This window comes from Fundulus heteroclitus, chromosome 18 (genome assembly GCF_011125445.2).
Source record: "Fundulus heteroclitus isolate FHET01 chromosome 18, MU-UCD_Fhet_4.1, whole genome shotgun sequence".
Taxonomy (NCBI): domain Eukaryota; kingdom Metazoa; phylum Chordata; class Actinopteri; order Cyprinodontiformes; family Fundulidae; genus Fundulus; species Fundulus heteroclitus.
Window position 1 is genome coordinate 20971945 of NC_046378.1, and position 16796 is coordinate 20988740.

A 16796-nucleotide genomic window follows, 5' to 3' on the forward strand; every position below is an offset into this window, starting at 1 on the left:
GGCCTGTCACTACCTTCATCTGGTCAGGTCCGGTCCCGCTTACCTGCCTCATCATCCACTACTCATCATTTCAATAAACATTTTAATAATGAAGCTCTGTGTCTGGCTGAATGTCGGGTTCACCAGCACAAATCGTTACAGAGAGAGCATCTATTGTCTTTGGAAACCGCAATTGACCAATCTGTTAAAAAAAAGACAAAAAGGGAATATACTTCATTTGACAGCTGAGGTCCTTTGGAGCAAGCAAAGAAGTTATTTTGTTTTATTTTCTCAGTCACAATAGTGTTTTGCAGTACTGTAATACCGCATGGTTTAAAAGTGTGAGCATTGCTGAAAAAAAAATGAATTTGCTTCATAATATGAAAATTTGCTCCAACATGTTACATCATCCAGTCATCCATTTGAGAAAACTCACGAATCCTCCTACCACGGTAATATGATAAGGTTGGCTAATAAAATTGCCTCTACTCCTGACCATGCTCTAAATCATTTTACAGACCATTATAATCAGCTCCAAGGTTCGGGGTTCCACTGTTTAATAAAGAAAAACTGAAAAAAAAAGGGTTTTGTTCATCAGTCGGTCCTGAAATTGAACATGGAGCATTAACCAGTGTGGATAGACATCATCTTCTCATCTTACAGTGAATACTTTTTAATTCTGTTTTTGTATGTTTGTGGAAGACATTACAGACTTGCTCTGACAGTAAAGGTATGTTGATTAGTATCTTCAGGAATGTCATAGGAGTCCTCAGGAATAGTATACATTTCAAATTTAGAATGTAGACAAATAGCTCAGACATGACAAAGGGAACTAAAAAAATAATATTTGAACTTTATGGGAAAGCTGCTGCAAAAAGTAATGTTTTTAGTTCGAATTTAAACGGGCCAAATCAGAAAAAGGTTGTGTAGGGGACCATCCACCTAGCAGATGGTCGTTAGATGGCCACCCATCGTTCACCGAGGGCTGAGTCATGCTCGAAATCGCAGGATTGTAAGAGGGGCACAATTGGACCCAGAGGCCTCCACGTGTGTTTTGCATGTGAGCAACCAGTTTGATTGTCACCAAACTGTCACTTGTTGAGCAATTTGTTTACCTGTGAATTCTCAGACTGAAGAAGTCTTTTGGAAAAGAGACAAGGAAGAACCAGTCCAAAGGACCTACTCAGCTTTTTTTTTTTTTTTTTTACTTTTCTACCTGGATTATTGAGATGTATCAGGACGTAAATAGGCTTAAGGTTTCCGAAAATCTCAGATTATAAGGGAGTTAGTCCAAGAGCTGAGGAGCATAGAAGCTTAGTGTTTCCACCCCTTCAATTCTAGTCCAGGGATTGCTGAACAAATAGGTTTCTGATGATGTAAGAGGTCTAGAGAGTTTGTGTCTGACAAGAGACACTGAAATGTAAGCATTACAGCACAAGAAGATTTTAAAATATAGCATTTTAAAAGCAGGGAACAATCACAGTCATTGGATGGGTCTAATATCATTCTTATTCCTGATGTTCTGATTTGATGGAAAACCCTTTATTCAAGCAGTTATTTAAGATGATTTTAGGCTAATGTACTATTATACTTTATATGGTTTCTAAAATGTATGTTTTATTTCACAGCCTCATCAAGGTTTTATTTCACACTCTGCGTGCACACTCTGATTTTAACCTACTACCAAATCAATCAATCAATCAATCAATCAATCAATCAATCAATCAATCAATCAATAACTTCTGTCTACATGATTTCACTATATATATATATATATATATATATATATATATATATATATATATATATATATATATATGGCAATGTGGCAATAAGATGCCACAAAGAGCTCATCAGATTTGACTTTCACAAGTGGACAAGATAAAAGGAAGAGAATGATAAAACAATTATTGAAAAAAAACATGTACTTTGTTTAATTGAAAATATGCAGTTCCTATATTGTCCTCGAGGGGCGCTGTGTTTTAATTAGCAGATTAAGCTTCAGGTGTGGAAAAATTCAAATCATTTCTTAATTTTTATCTGTTTGATGTATTTTGTCATGCAGGACAGTGTTTTTAAGTTCTAAACTATGTAAATAAATGTTTTTCAACATTGTATAATCACTGTGATCAGTTCTTATGCATAATGCACAAGTAAATGTTTAACTGAGTAAAAGTATTGTTGAAATTGCACATACTTTTCTTAAAAACGCTGAGGTTATTCATAATATATTGTGTAAAAGTGAAATTAACTTAATATAAAAATCAACAAGTCCACATTTATTAGTTCTATTTAATCTTGCAATGAGTTTACTCATGTGGCCCTCTTGAGATCAGATTAAGCTGTATGCGGCCCCTCAACCAAAATGAGTTTGACACCCCTGCCCTAGATGCTGCAACTCACTGCCTGACCAAAACGGGAACCTGTCAATAACATTTCACACCCAACGACCTGTTTCTCCTGTTGCCCTTTGGAAAGCGCTACGTGTGCAATAAATCCAGCACTAACAGACACACGCACAGTCTTGTTCTGAACACTATAATCTCTGCATGCCACCAATACCTCTTTGTGCTACCATATATTCACAGTTTTACTCTGCCTTAATGACAAAATAATGCAGATTGAAGCATAGAAGCGTGTATGGTTTATGTTTTAATCAAATATGTGTTTCTTGACCTTGGAACTTAGGATATTAATTTCGAGAAATGTATTCACTGCTAAGGTGAGCGACTTTTATCCAGAAAGAAGACGTGTACGAAACAAGTGTACTGCAGAGTGTCAGAGCTAAATATTTCCACTAGATGTCACTGTTGGTCTGCGTTTTTTCCTTCCTCTGAAGCGTATGAAAAGCTGCCTTGATCGTGACTGGACTGCAAAAGACTGTCTGACATTTCAGAGGTTATACGCGGTGTTTCTAAAAAAAAGGCTGAGAGAAATAGCAATCCTGGCTGAAGTGATATTTTTTTCCTCTTACGTAGACGTAGAGCAACCCTGTTAAATTGTTTGATTTAAAATGTGTTAAAATAGGCAACTAAAATTATTTCACGCAAGAGAGAGAGAGAAAAAAAACGATTCTTGTGCGACACGGAAATTTATAGTGTCCCTTCAAAATAAAAGCCCTGATTACCCATAACGAGGCATTCAGTCCTGCTTCATGAGTTTGATTCTAACTTGAAAGCTGCGGCGATGCGTATTTTCTGAGAATGCCACTAACTTTATGTCGAGCGTATCACAGACACGCCGTCGTGTGTGTGAAGTGTGTGTGCAAGGCTGTGTCAGTCTGCGTGTGTGCGCGCGCGCGCGTGTGTTTGTGTGCGTGTATATGTGTGTGTGTGTCTGCGTGCGCGCGCGCGTATGTGTAAACAGAGCTCGGAAGGATCAGGCTAGGAGCGAAGGGGCCAGGAACCGACTACGGCTGCCGCTGAGATCACTTGCTCCGCTCAGATGAGGAGATGGCAGCCGAATCGACCCGGAGATTCACCAAGAACCTGCTGAAACCGGGGAGCGCGGCCGAGATACGGCAGACGGCGTGCAACGCAGTCAGACTCTCCGCAGTGACGGTGAGTGAACCTCTGTGGATTGTATTAAAAAAAAGAGAGAGAAAGAAAAAAATGGTGGGAATAAAGAGGGGGAAAAAAGAGAAAACGCATCAACACCTGTCGTTTTTTTTAAATTTATTGTAGAGACATGAAAACCTGTAGTGCTTGAATGAAAGTGAATTTGGTTATTGTGCGCCGGCAGCACCACTGCACCGCAGCTGTATATAAAACATGACATTGACATTCATGCTGCATCTTCCTGTGCAGCGGTTGAGCGCCAGCAGCAGTGCAGCAGCAGGAGCAAGCTCCATTGATCCTGCAGTGGAAGCAGTTCAATACAACTAAAATGAAAGGGGGAAAAAAGATGATTGTTTCTGCAATTAATTGAGTCGTTTTGGATGCAACATAAAGAAGAACATGGAGGGTGAAGCGTGTTGGTTTGAATTACTTTCAGTGCATTAAAGTAATTGAATGAAATGCACGAAATGAGCTATTTGATTTTAGAATAGAGGTATGCAATATGACAAGCAGGAGGGTTCACATCTGTCCAGCGGTTCGGGGAGATGTGTGTAATATATATATATATATATATATATATATATATATATATATATATATATATATATATATATATATATAGGGGCAAGCATGCACGGTACAAAATGAGAGAAAACGATGAGAATGAGTTCTGCCGAGCTTATTTTACGAACGATTATATTATTTGGGTATTATGCTGGGGAAACGTGGGAGATATGCTGTGGTGGGTGTGTCACGCCTCTTAATAAAAGGCTCTGATTGACAGATAACATAGTGGGAGGAGGGGTGTTCCTGGAGAGAGAGAGAGAGAGAGAGAGAGAGAGAGAGAGAGAGCGAGAAAAAAATGACCGTGCCGTACAAGGACGCGCACAAACACACAGAGGAATGGATTTGTATTTTGTTTTTATGGTGTTCTTTTAATTCATCTGGCAGGAGAAAAATGAATTCTTGATCTGAACGTTTTCAGCCTACGGAGATGAGCGAAGAGAAAGGCCACTCCACATTTTTTTCTTTTTTGTTACTACTCCATCCCCTTCACTTCGGTTTTAGTGTGTCAGTAGGACAGACCAAATGCACACTGAGAGAGGGAGAACTGGTTTGGATAGAAATGGCATGACGGAGGACAGGATTTAAATAACCGTATCACTTCCGATGAGCGGAAGATTCAGGGGATGCCATGCTTCACTGTAGAATAGACATTTTTTTTTTCTGTCTGGCAGAAGCCTAATACTTGTCAATAAGCTCTAAAAGGGAAGAAAAGCTGCTATACAAATGGACTTAGTCAAGGATTCAAATGATCGCTTTACCACACCAAAAACCTTGAGCAGCACAGTCTGCCATGATAGGAATTTAAATCCCCATGCTTGCAATGTGTATTAGTATTAAAACGAGAGGATGACATATGATTACAGTGAACAGCCACTATATTAAGTACACCTCGTGGCTGGATTCTGCATGGTATAAATGATCAGCATGGAAGATGATGGGCCCATATTGACACGATGGCTTCACACAGTTGCTGGAGATCTGTCGACTGCACATCCACGATGCATATCTCCCGTTCCATCACATCTCAAAGGCGCTATATTAGATTGAGATCTGACATCGGTGTAATGTGAGTTCGCTCTCATCTTCAAGAAACCAGTTTGGGATGATTTGGGCCAAATTCTGACCCTACAATCTAAACGTTGCTGCTGAAACTGAGACTCGTTGGACAAGGCATCATGTTTCCAATCTGTTATTGTCCAATTTTTTTTGGGAGCCTGGGTGAATTGCAGCCTTAGTTTCCTGTTCTTAGGTGACAGGAGTGGTACCCAGTGTGGACTTCTGCAGCTGCAGCGCATCTGCTTTATGCTTTGATGAGTCGTACATTCAGAGGTGATCCGTCTCACAAGTGGTTATCTCAGCTAAAATAAAATAAAATAAAAATAAAATAAAAAACTATCACATTGGCATACAGAACTTTCTTAAAAGCAGATGCTCAGTGTTCATTTCTAGCAGTAGAGACTATAAAAAAAAAAAAAAAAAACATCTGACATCTCAACCCAACTTTGACTGGAATCTCATTAAGAGGACTTTAAATCGTAGTAAGGGCATGATAGACAATTTTAGATTTTTTTTTTAAACTGTAATGTCTTGTAAAACCTTGGTTTTCTGAACTGCTTGCGAACAGCTTATGCCTACATGTGACTGAAATACAATCTCTTCACGCAGTTTTTTTAGGCTGTTTGGAGGATAGAGTAAGAAACCGCTGCCCCTCTCCCAATCCTGATGCTGTGCACTGCTTTTCAGCTGGTAGAAAAAAGGCAGCTACCCTATTTCTCAACCCTTGGGCAACACTGTCTCAAGGAGGAAAAGCAGATTTTTGTGTTTTAAGTAGAATAAAGTAGACTGTAAAGGACATTTCTAGTTACAAGATGAGTCTGAAAAGTGTATCTAAAGATATCTAAAGGTAATCAAATTGATTACTGCAGCGGCGTCTTCACAGGTCTGCCTAAAAAGTCGACTAGACAGCTGCAGCTGATCCAGAACGCTGCTGCCTGTGTCCTCACAAAAACTAAGTAGGACGTCACCCCAGTCCTGAAGTCCTTAAATTGGCTTCCTGTATCTCAGAGAATTGGCTTTAAATTTCTTCTGTTAGTTTACAAATCACCGACTCGCTTAACACCAAAATGCATTGAAGATTTGTTGTCGGTGTATCAACCTGCCAGACCCTTAGGTCTTCTGGTTCAAGTCCTTCTCTGCTCCACTCCAAACATGGAGAAGGAGATTTAGTTCTTATACTCTGCTAATCTGGAACTCCTCAGTTCTTTTAAATCTCGCTCTGTAGTCCAACTTGTCTTTACCCTATTCCACTGTAATGTAGGTATGTTTTCATCACGTGAAACACTTTGAATGGTCTTGTTGCTGAAATGTGCTCTAAATAACTTGCCATGCCTAAATTCCTTTTGAAGAGATACACGAAAAGCACCAAAATAGGCAGAGTTTTCTCTGGCAGTGTGGTGCACTGAGTTGTACAGCACTTCCTTTCCCTCACCTGTTGCTGTTCAGGTGGCTGAAAGAGGACTTTTCCTGTTGTACAACCCAAATTTGCCTGTTTGGAAAGAAAGCTGAAAGAAAGCTGCAGCGTTGACGCGAGTTATGAATGGTTACAAATGCCACTTTTGACCTGAAACCCTCTGGTGTCTGCTAGAAAGCTGCGAACGAAGAGGGGTTTTACTTTTTAGCATAACAGTGAGTCCAAACATACGTCCACGCAAAAAAAAGGGTGTGGGGGGGGGGGGGGCGCTATCTTTCAGCGGTCATTGGTCATTGTCAGAAAAATAACGGCATATGTTTTGTTCAGCCACATCGATAAAGGCTTGTTGTCATGCTAGAGCTTGATCAGGCAGGAGAAACCTGATGCTTAAACTCCAAAGTTAATTGATGCATTCTTCAAATTTCAAGTTTTATCATCATTGTTATTATTATTGTTCTGATTGAAAACCTTTATTTTGTGTTGAATATTTCTCTTACAACTCTCTCTTTTTTGGCTAATCTCACCCACCAAGGAACCACAGTAAATGAATAATATATAGAAATGTCATGTTGATCTTAAACCCACAAATATTTGTAATTCTGTAATTTCTGTTGGTTCCTTCTGTATTCTTCTTTTTTAAAAAAAATAATTCTTTTAGATAAACATGACACATACAGAGTTATTTGTGTGTCTTTTACCAAACCTTCAAGTGTTAAAAAGAGAGTTTTTAGTCACCAAAATCGAGAACTAATTTGGAAACCAGGACTTCTCATCCACAAAACTGACATAATGAAGGAACCGTTAATGCCATATGCCAGTGACAGACTTCAATATCTTATTTATTTCCTCAGTTTAAAAAAACAACAGCTATATAAGGATGAAAAGAAATCAGCTTCAACATCTTGTGTATTGTGTACAACGATGCAGAGGGGCATGGAGCTTAAGCTGAGTAGAGGCGTATCTATGGACCTGCATATTCCAGTCGTTAGCACAGGCGTTGGTTAAGTGGGCGTGCAAATCTCCAAAAGTGTTGTGCGCGCGTGTGGAAAGGCGTTCGGAGCGTGCAAACGCCCGGCCCTTTGTTGGTGAAAGAAAGCAGGTCAGCAGAAACAGGCCCTATGGCATGACATTCACTGAAGCGTGAAGACTCTCCCTCTCCCTGACCCCGAATCGTCTGTGCATTGCTCGCCAGTTTTATTCATTCATTTAAAATCAACCCCCCCCCCCTTTTCCTACGCTGATCTCACTTCCCTCCTCTCTATGCCTCCTTCTTTATGTCTCAGTTGCATATGGTGTTGTGCGTTCTCTGTGTCTTGAGGTTACGTCGTATTTTTTATTTATTTTTTTATTTTTTTGAGAACACAAGTGAAAGTGTTTTTGTGTGTGTGCAACCAACATAATACCTGGAAAATCCCGCCGGTCGAAGCTGCATTTTTCCTCCGATGAGCAGCTCTGTGAAAGCAATCAATGCTTGCAGAGTGTTCCTCAGAGCGGTCAGCCCACCCATCCCCAAATATGCAGCGAGTATGAAGGAGTAGATAGATGCAAGATTGAGGGATTTGTGAACCTTGGTAAACTAAAAAAAAAAAAAACTTTTTGCTTCAGAGGGCATTACATTTACCAAATCTTGGCTAAGCCTGTCAGACACTGAGCTGCTCACATCGATTACTTAATGAACAAATTAAATATATGTTGTTTGCAGACAGAAATGAGGCAGTCATTATATCTAACAGTCCTCCAGGGCAGCAATTAAAACAATCTAACAAGAAACACTCTTGTATTTTGGTGCACTGAGCGTGTTTATTAAGGCTCTTAGCTGAACTGAGCTGCACAGCAGCCTACACATAAGTGTCTTTCTTGTGACTCCGGCTGCCTGGTGGGACGAGCCACATGTCGTACCATGCCTCCATGCTTCTGTCCGCAAGAGCCGCTCAGCCAGAGACTTGGGCCAACATGCACACCCTGGGATCACTGCGGCTCATGGTTTGTTTAGCCAGAAGAACAGGGTTGCTTGTGCATTCAGTCACCCGTGCTCCCTAGGCCGTGTATATGCTTCGGTTTTTGGTGTTGCATCACCACGGTTAGGTCTTTGGCGAATAAATAACACTCATTGTCTTTGGCATTCTTCGTGTCCCTATGGCAACACAAGTCTCGAGCCTTGTCACATACTGCTCATCATCTGTGCCAAGTTAACCCTGGATTTCAGTGTTTTATTACAAATCAGTATCTGTTCTTTAGCTTTAAGTAGGGCTGTAAGACTATTGAGTGTCTGGTACAGTCATTATATCAGTCCATCTTCTAATGTGCTGCATTCATTAAGACCTGATTTGGCAGCCCAGGACTACTTTGTGTCGTTTTGGCGAATGTAAATCTGAGCAAGCAGAAATCAGAAAGGCGCAGTGATGGGACAGGTGTGGAGCACACGACCCAGGTTTGAGTCCAGGCCTGTGAACCTTTGCTGCTTGTATTCCCCCTATCTCAACTGAATTTCCTGTCAAATAAAGGCCACTTCAGCCAAAAACAAGAGGAAACGGCTTTTTACAGCGTTTTTTTTTTTTTTTTTTTTTTTTTTTAACCATATGTATGCTGATGACCATAGGGCCTTTAAGAGCCATCTAAGGTAAGTGTTTCCATAATATCAGTTAGTGGATGGCTTAATGCAGGAAAAAAAGAAAAAATCATTTATTTGATCCCATAAATGTAAGCTTAGTTATAAACTCTCAAATAAACTGAGTGACACTAAACACCTTAGAGCACACGAGAAATGCAGGCGTTGTTATTTAACTGACCTAAATTTAATCATAAACATAAAGTCTATTACTTAATCAGACTCCTACTATCTTCATACATTATGGTTAGCACTAAAGGTTTCCTGTCAAGTCAGGACACAGATAAACTGGTGCATGCTTTTATTTTCAGTAGGTAATTACAATGCAATTGTATGAATTATATAAAGGAATGTGCCTCGCCTCACCATTCCTAACCACATTTACTTTGATTTCCTGTGAGGGGAACGGACCAATGGTATATATTGTATTTAGTATATCGTATATTTAATTTTCATGTTATATATTTGTTTGTAGCTAGTGGTTTGACAGACGGATTCCTAGCATCTACAGGACTCTTCCTCTCTAACGCAAGACATGCATAGTAAATCTGCTGGATTAAATACAAGACAGTTTGGACTATATTACCCAGTTGTCAATTGATTTAATCCAGCATTATTGACCATTTTACCATTTTGTAATTCAACAAGATTCACTGAAGTCTGTCGAGGTTGTTGTGTAATTAATTCCATATGGAAAGCTGTGAAGAATAACAATAGTCTCACAATCTCACAATTTTTGACCCAATGTTTCAGTAAAACTACGCAACTTCTTCCCTGTCAGTTCAAACCCATTATATAGGTTGAAAAAAACGCCCAGCAGTGTGTTTATGTATAGTCTTGGAAGCAGCAATACGTTTCAAGATCAACAGTCTTTATTTCTTCCTCATCCTCTTCACGCTGTCCCTGTATTGCTGTAAAACCAGAGTAAAAGATATTAAACAGTCCTACGTGAGACATATGACCATTTTGACCTGCTGGTCTTGTAGAGTCTCTTGAGATGACAGTTGTTTTGAATGGGTGCTATGGAAATAAACTGAACCGAATTTAAAGTTGAACCTGTGTGAGGTTTTTTAATATAATTTATCCCCTCCCAAAATAGTGTTTTTTTATTAAACCTTTACTTTAAGAGTCGACTCCTCCAGAAATGGTCTCAAAATGGCATAAAATCTAATTGTGTTTACCTTTAGGGCAGATAAAATGTTCCTAAATGAGTTAGTTGTATGTTTGTGTTGCTTTCTTAATGAACAAATTATCAAAGCCCATAAACTGAAGACACAGCCTCCCATCATAAGTGAAAGAAGGCCAAACTTTGGTCAAAAGTGGAGATCTTATTCTCCTAAAGCTTGTACTGGACGTTGCAAAAGACAGACAGTCATCTTCATATTTTATTAACATGTTCTTTCATTCAATTTAAGGCGTAGTGCTGGCACTTCTCTATGTTAATATAGACCTCATAAATGAATAATTACTTTAACCGGGAACGGTGTTGGGTTATTGCATTTTCCCGTTGCCAGTTGTTTTCTGTATTTTGCCGTGTTTCTTGCTGTAATCCCTTAATCAAGTTTGCCTGCTCTCTGGAGCTTGTCTGTGGGGGCCCTCTCAGTAGGCATGCGCCAGTGATATGCTGTGGTTGTCTGTGGTTAAAGGAGCATGCTGCAGTCTGACCCTACTTCCTTTTTATGACACTTCATGTCGACCCCTTGGGGTGCATCACATGTGACTGCTGACTTGTCTCTTTATTTAGCGCACAAAGCTGCGTGCATTTCTTTCTGTGTCGATGTGCCAGTGTTGTAGTTGTCAATGGACAAACCATTGAGGCTTTGCATGCACATGGGGGGTGGGGGTGTGCTTGCTTTAGATCTTTGTCTGTCTCTATTTAAGCACTGTGGGACGAGGTGCTTCAACGAGAAAGAGAGAGATCTCAAGGATATATTCTTTTTGATTCGCCATGAGCATTGTGTGCAACGTCGGTTATCAAAACCCCTGCCTCTTGTCTGCCGGGCCAGTTTGTTATCCTTAAAATCAATCGTGTCAGAGGACAGAGACTGGTTACAAGGCAATTAGGATGGAATTCTAACAGGAAGCATTCCTTTCGTTTTCCATGCATTATCTTTTTCCTTCCAAGTTTATCGTCTAATCTTTCCGCATCCCTTGCATGCTCTCACACTCCTTCCACTACGATATAAGTTATTGTTAAATTGTGGGAAAATTCACACCGTATGATCTCTTTATTTTTGCATCTGTGTCCAGCCTTCTATACAAACTCTTTGTCCTGCTGGTTCGTTTGTTCAAACATTTGATACTTTAATCCTCTGTAACTAAGATGCAGGGAAACACATTTGAAAACGATTTCCTGTGCTGATTCTGACTCTTTAAGTTAGTAGTTTGAAAGATGGAGACAGAAAGCCTCTAACTGGCTCAGACAGCTCCAGTTTTTATCATTTCAGAGACCCGAGACCTATGATTAGGGGAAACCCTGTGAGAAAATTAGGGGAAGATGGGCGAAAGAGGAAGAGAAAGATGCAGTATCTCAGTCATCTTTGACTAAGACTCTGTTTCAGATAGCTTCTCTAAACATTCTGTAATAGGCCTGTTCTTTAACTCTGCGTGTGACTTTCCTGACATAATTGCACATCATGGTGTGTTTATGTTTTCTTAAGCATGCGTACATTTGTAGGTATGTCCACAAAAAGTAACATGCATACATGTAATTTTTTTTTTTAGCTATGAACACAAAACTGATACTAAGTCCAGTAACTACATACATAGCCCTTGCTGGAATATTCTATCTTTACAAGCTAGAAGTTATCTTGCTTAAAAGAAGGTAATCTGAATCCCTGTTAATATATGTCAGAGTCACTGGGATACTTTTTGAACTATGATTTTTTTTTTCTAGTTTTTAAGTTTAAAAAATAAATTCCCAATTATTTAGCTCTTTACATCGATTAATGTTAAAACTCTGATGGTGACCTTGCCTTTTTATTCAGTGAATATATGTTACAAGCCTCAAATGTGAAAATAACTTTAGACAGGAGATCTATCTATAAGAACAGTTTGTTGACATGGTTGGTCTCTCTCTTCTACCGATGACTTTGGTGAAAAGAATAGTTGAATCCATTTTTATTATTTGCTGACAAATATAGTGCACATCTTGTGTCTTCCAAGTTCGTTTCTGATAAGCCAGGGGTGACAGCTTTCAAGAAAGTGCTGACTGTTAAGAGCTCATCAAAGCTCTGTTCTGAGTCAGTGAAGGGAAACAGAAAGAATCAGATCCAGTAACAAGTTGGTGACAAGCCTCACCATCTTGTTTGAACTTGGTTGCAATGAATGTTGCATCATTTATCTAGGTTGGTGTGAAATTGCCCCAAAGTATATTTCTGTATTACCTGATTCTAAATCCAAAATCAGGAACCTTCAGGAACTCTCTAAAGCCAGTGTCAAGAGAGACATTTGAGCCAAAACAAGAGTGTGCTGAGATTTCCGTCAGATAAAGAGAAAAGAGTGAGAACCCCATACCTGCAGGGACTCAGTCGGTCTCATTAGTGAATTAATGTCCTGCCCTCTCTAAGTATTTTGATTGATGCTAGAGGAATCTTAATTTGAGAAATAACTGAATCTCTTGTGCAAAACATTTCCCTGCCTCCTCTGATCTCCCTCGGACCATTCCCAAATCACAGGATGAGATGGTGACATCCCTGCCGAGTGAGTTTACAGACAAACCTGTCATTGCGGAACGATAGGCATCGTTACGTTACATTAATGTCCTTCTTATGTATAAAATGTGCTTTGTAAGTAAGTTCTTTTTAAAACTTTAAGGGTAGACGAACTCAGTGTAACAATCCTGATAGACAATCAAAGTCCATCCGTCCATCGTCTTCCGCTTATCCGGGTTCGGTCGACGTGGAGGAGGAGCGGCTCTACTCTGAGTAGTCCCCGGATGACTGAGCTCCTCACCCTATCTCTAAGGGAGAGCCCAGACACTCTACAGAGAAAACAAATTTTGGCCGCTTGTATCCGGGATCTCGTTCTTTCGGTCACGACCCAAAGCTTGTGACCATAGATGAGGGTAGGAACGTAGATCGACCGGTAAATCGAGAGCTTCGCCTTTTGGCTCAGCTCTCTCTTCACCACAACGGATCGGTACAGCGCCCGCTTCACAGCAGACGCTGCACCAATCCACCTGTCGATCTCCCGCTCCATCTTCCCCTCATTCGTGAACAAGACCCCAAGATACTTGAACTCCTCCACTAGGGGCAGCACATCCTCCCCAACCTGGAGAAGGCACTCTACCCTTTTCCGGTTCAAGACCATGGTCTCGGATTTGGAGGCACTGATTTTCATCCCGGCCGCATCGCACTCGGCTGCGAACCGCTCCAGTGAGAGCTGTAGATCACGCCCTGATGAAGCCAATAGGACCATGTCATCCGCGAATAGCAGAGACGCAATCTTAAGGCCACCAAAACGGATCCCCTCAACACCTTGGCTGCGGCTAGAAATTCTGTCCATAAAAGTTATGAACAGAATCGGTGACAAACGGGCAACCTTGGCGGAGTCCAACTCTCACCACAATCAAAGTCTTAACATTTAAATGATCTCTCAACTTCTTGCTCTTTTTGCTAGAAGTCATTTTTGAGTCATATAAATCCCGTGGCTGGTTGGTCACACAAATCATATGTCATAATGACTACATTACTTCCTCGACAGACAAAGTCATCTTGCTCCAGTGGAAGTCCACCATGCCGAACTGTGATTGCATTGTTTTATGAAAGTCAGGTAGCATAAGAGAGGTGGGCTGACCCACCCTCCTCCATGCTGTATTGGTCCTTTCACAAAACAGATGTAGATGCCTTGATCCTGCCTCGAAGTGTTTAATTTTATCAGTTGGTTTTGCCGTTCTTTTTATATCTCTCTTTGCAGCTGTAGAAGCAGACTCAGAGGACGTTATATCGCTCTCTCCTCTTTCTTTTCACCTTTTAGCATTATGTCTCATCTGTTTCTCTCCTTTTTTTCCCTCTTTTACCGTCCCGTTTTTCAGTGTCCATTGAACATGAAATAGTCCCAGCATAACATTTAATAAAGCTTCTTGCATATATAAATCAAGTGGAGCTGTTACTCTAAATGCCTGACGCATAAGACGGTTTAGTGATGAGGAAAAGATTCATCATTCAGATGGATCTTTGAGAGGTTGTCAGGCTGATCTATCATTTACATATAGTGTAATGTAGATGTAGATTATCAATGATTTAGATGTTCAAATTCAATTGAAATCATTTTTTTTCATTCCAATGCTATCCCATCACAGAGTCCTGTTAGATTCTGATTACAGTACAATGACATCAAACTCAGTTGGTCACATATTGCAGTTGGTAAAAAGTTAACTAAGGAAGCCCAAATGAGTCACTTATCGGCATCCCTGATACTCAGCGAGGATGTAGTGAAACAGCTGATTGTATTGAGCCTTTGTAATGCTCAGGACAAAATAAAATAAAATAAATAAATAAAAATGCATCACAGTCACACTAGGGATAGCATCTTGAAATATATGATCCCAACAGAATATAAAGATATCTACACAACGTCTGGACAGGTGACATTCAAATGTTTTGCTCTCCTAGAGACTCCAAAGCACAAAGCAAAATGCATTTAAGGGCTAAAAAAGTGGATTTTGCATGATATGCCCCCTTCAAGTCTTCGCTTTATTTAGGGAAAATGTTTTTTGTTTTTTTTGTATAATAGCTAAAGATGAGTTCATACAACAGAAGAATAATTTCAAGGGCACCAGAACCTTCACATCAAATTGCTGCAACAGAGTTGACTTCGGCTTAGTTAAGGGAATGCGTTGCAATGGACGCCGCAGAGCTAAACTGAAACTCTGTGGTGGGGTTTTGGGTATGCTGTGGAAACTTATATGGTAGGAAATTGATAATGTCATGCAGATGAGGAACTTCACCAAACATGATTCTATTGAACCATGATAAGTTTCAAATACCACTTCTTCATTTGAGTTCCAACAAACAGGGGCACCTCCACACTCAGGAGTTGTTAATGTAGTGAGTATAGCTGGGGAACCTGATATTCAGCCAAACACAGAGTTACGTTTTCAAAAGTTTTATTGAGGGAAAGTTGAATACTGGCAGATGAGGAAGGCGGGCAGGAATGGGCAGGGGACCAGAAGAGGCAGGTAGTGAAGTGAACTGAGCGAGGACAGGAGTTGTAGGCAGTGACAGATCAGAACCGATGATGAAGGCATGAGCTGACCAAAACATATAATGCAGGCCGAAGAACCTCCGGAAGGGGCAGAGCGAGCAGCTGGACCTCAGAGAAGACCTCAGAGAACGGTGAAAACTTGAGCAGCACATAGACACTGGAGACTTACAAGAGGGAGGGCTGAACACGAGCAGAAGCACAGCGTCCAGCTGGCTGAGCACACAGGAACCAGCAGAAATCTTAACAGCAGTGCACATGAGACGAGACAAGATGAGACGTTCTGGCAGGGAGTGTTGAGTGAGGCAGGTATATAAAGGTAGGGAAACAGGGGGAATGACTTGGAGGTAATTAGTGGCAGCAGGTGGAGCTGATAATGGTGCTGAGTGGTGGCTAGGAGGTGACCGAGCAGATTGGATAGTGACTGATGGCTGAGAGAAGTGGAGCACAGGGTGCAAAATCTGTCCAGAAAGTCCAAACAAAAACCTAAATCATGACAGTTAATCTGTTTATTTATAGGGATTGTTAAGGACCTAATAAGTTTTATTGTGCCATGAATTAAAAAACTGTGACTTATACAGAGGTGTATAAGTCACTGGCTCTCATGAGCAATGCTTCCATAGCTCCCTTGTTGATGTTACAATTTTTCTATTGTGAAAAATAACAAGAAGAAAACAGATATACTGTGTTGTTATCCCTACACAGTATGATTAAAGGCTACTTTAGAAAACAAATGTAAAACCACCTTTCACCTGCCTGTCCAAAGAAATATTCTTTTACATTGGTTAATGTTTTTGAAAATCCAAATAGATTTTCATTGTGTGCTGTAAATCAGTAGGGGCAGTGATATATAATGTATAATGATGTATAACTAATTGAAATATTAATTAGCAGGGAATAATGTGGGGATACAGTTTATTATTATATTAATATTTAATGCATGGGACTGTGGATTTCAGGAGCTTAATGCTAGCCTCCTTTAGCCATTCTAAAAGCGGGTTTTATGTATGTTGTTAACCTGTTGCAACAAGTTTCAAACAGCTTGCTCCTAATTTGAATGTTCATGAATTTGGAAGCAGACTTGCGTCTTCATTGTTCCACCACTTCCGTTAATACAACTGGCAGCAATACATACCCTGAGCATGATACTACCATCACTATGTTATATAGTTAGTTAGTCTTTTTAGGTCTGAAAGCTTCACCTTGACGTCTCTAAACGTCCTTGTGGTCATTTTGGCCATAGAGCTTATTATTTTTCTCAGTTAGCTGGAAAACCGTTCTCCAGGAAACATCTAGCTTTTCCATCTTGGCTGCTATAAATTTTATTCAAGCTAGATGTTGTTCAGATGTTGCACTTACATGGAGAAATAGGATGGTTTGAATCATTAAAGACAAAAACAATTCTTCTTTA

At 40.2% G+C, this 16796-nt stretch overlaps 1 protein-coding gene across 1 annotated transcript in view; it reads left to right on the forward strand.

The window, feature by feature from the left end:
* The first annotated feature begins 3192 nt into the window (after window positions 1-3192).
* The window catches only part of dock10 (dedicator of cytokinesis 10), a 97703-nt gene continuing 84099 nt past the window's right edge, over window positions 3193-16796 (forward strand). Inside the window, exon 1 of the mRNA XM_012868045.3 lies at window positions 3193-3539. Coding sequence (XP_012723499.2) covers window positions 3432-3539 — 108 coding nt within the window. The 5' untranslated portion in view covers window positions 3193-3431. The remainder of the gene's footprint in view (window positions 3540-16796) is intronic.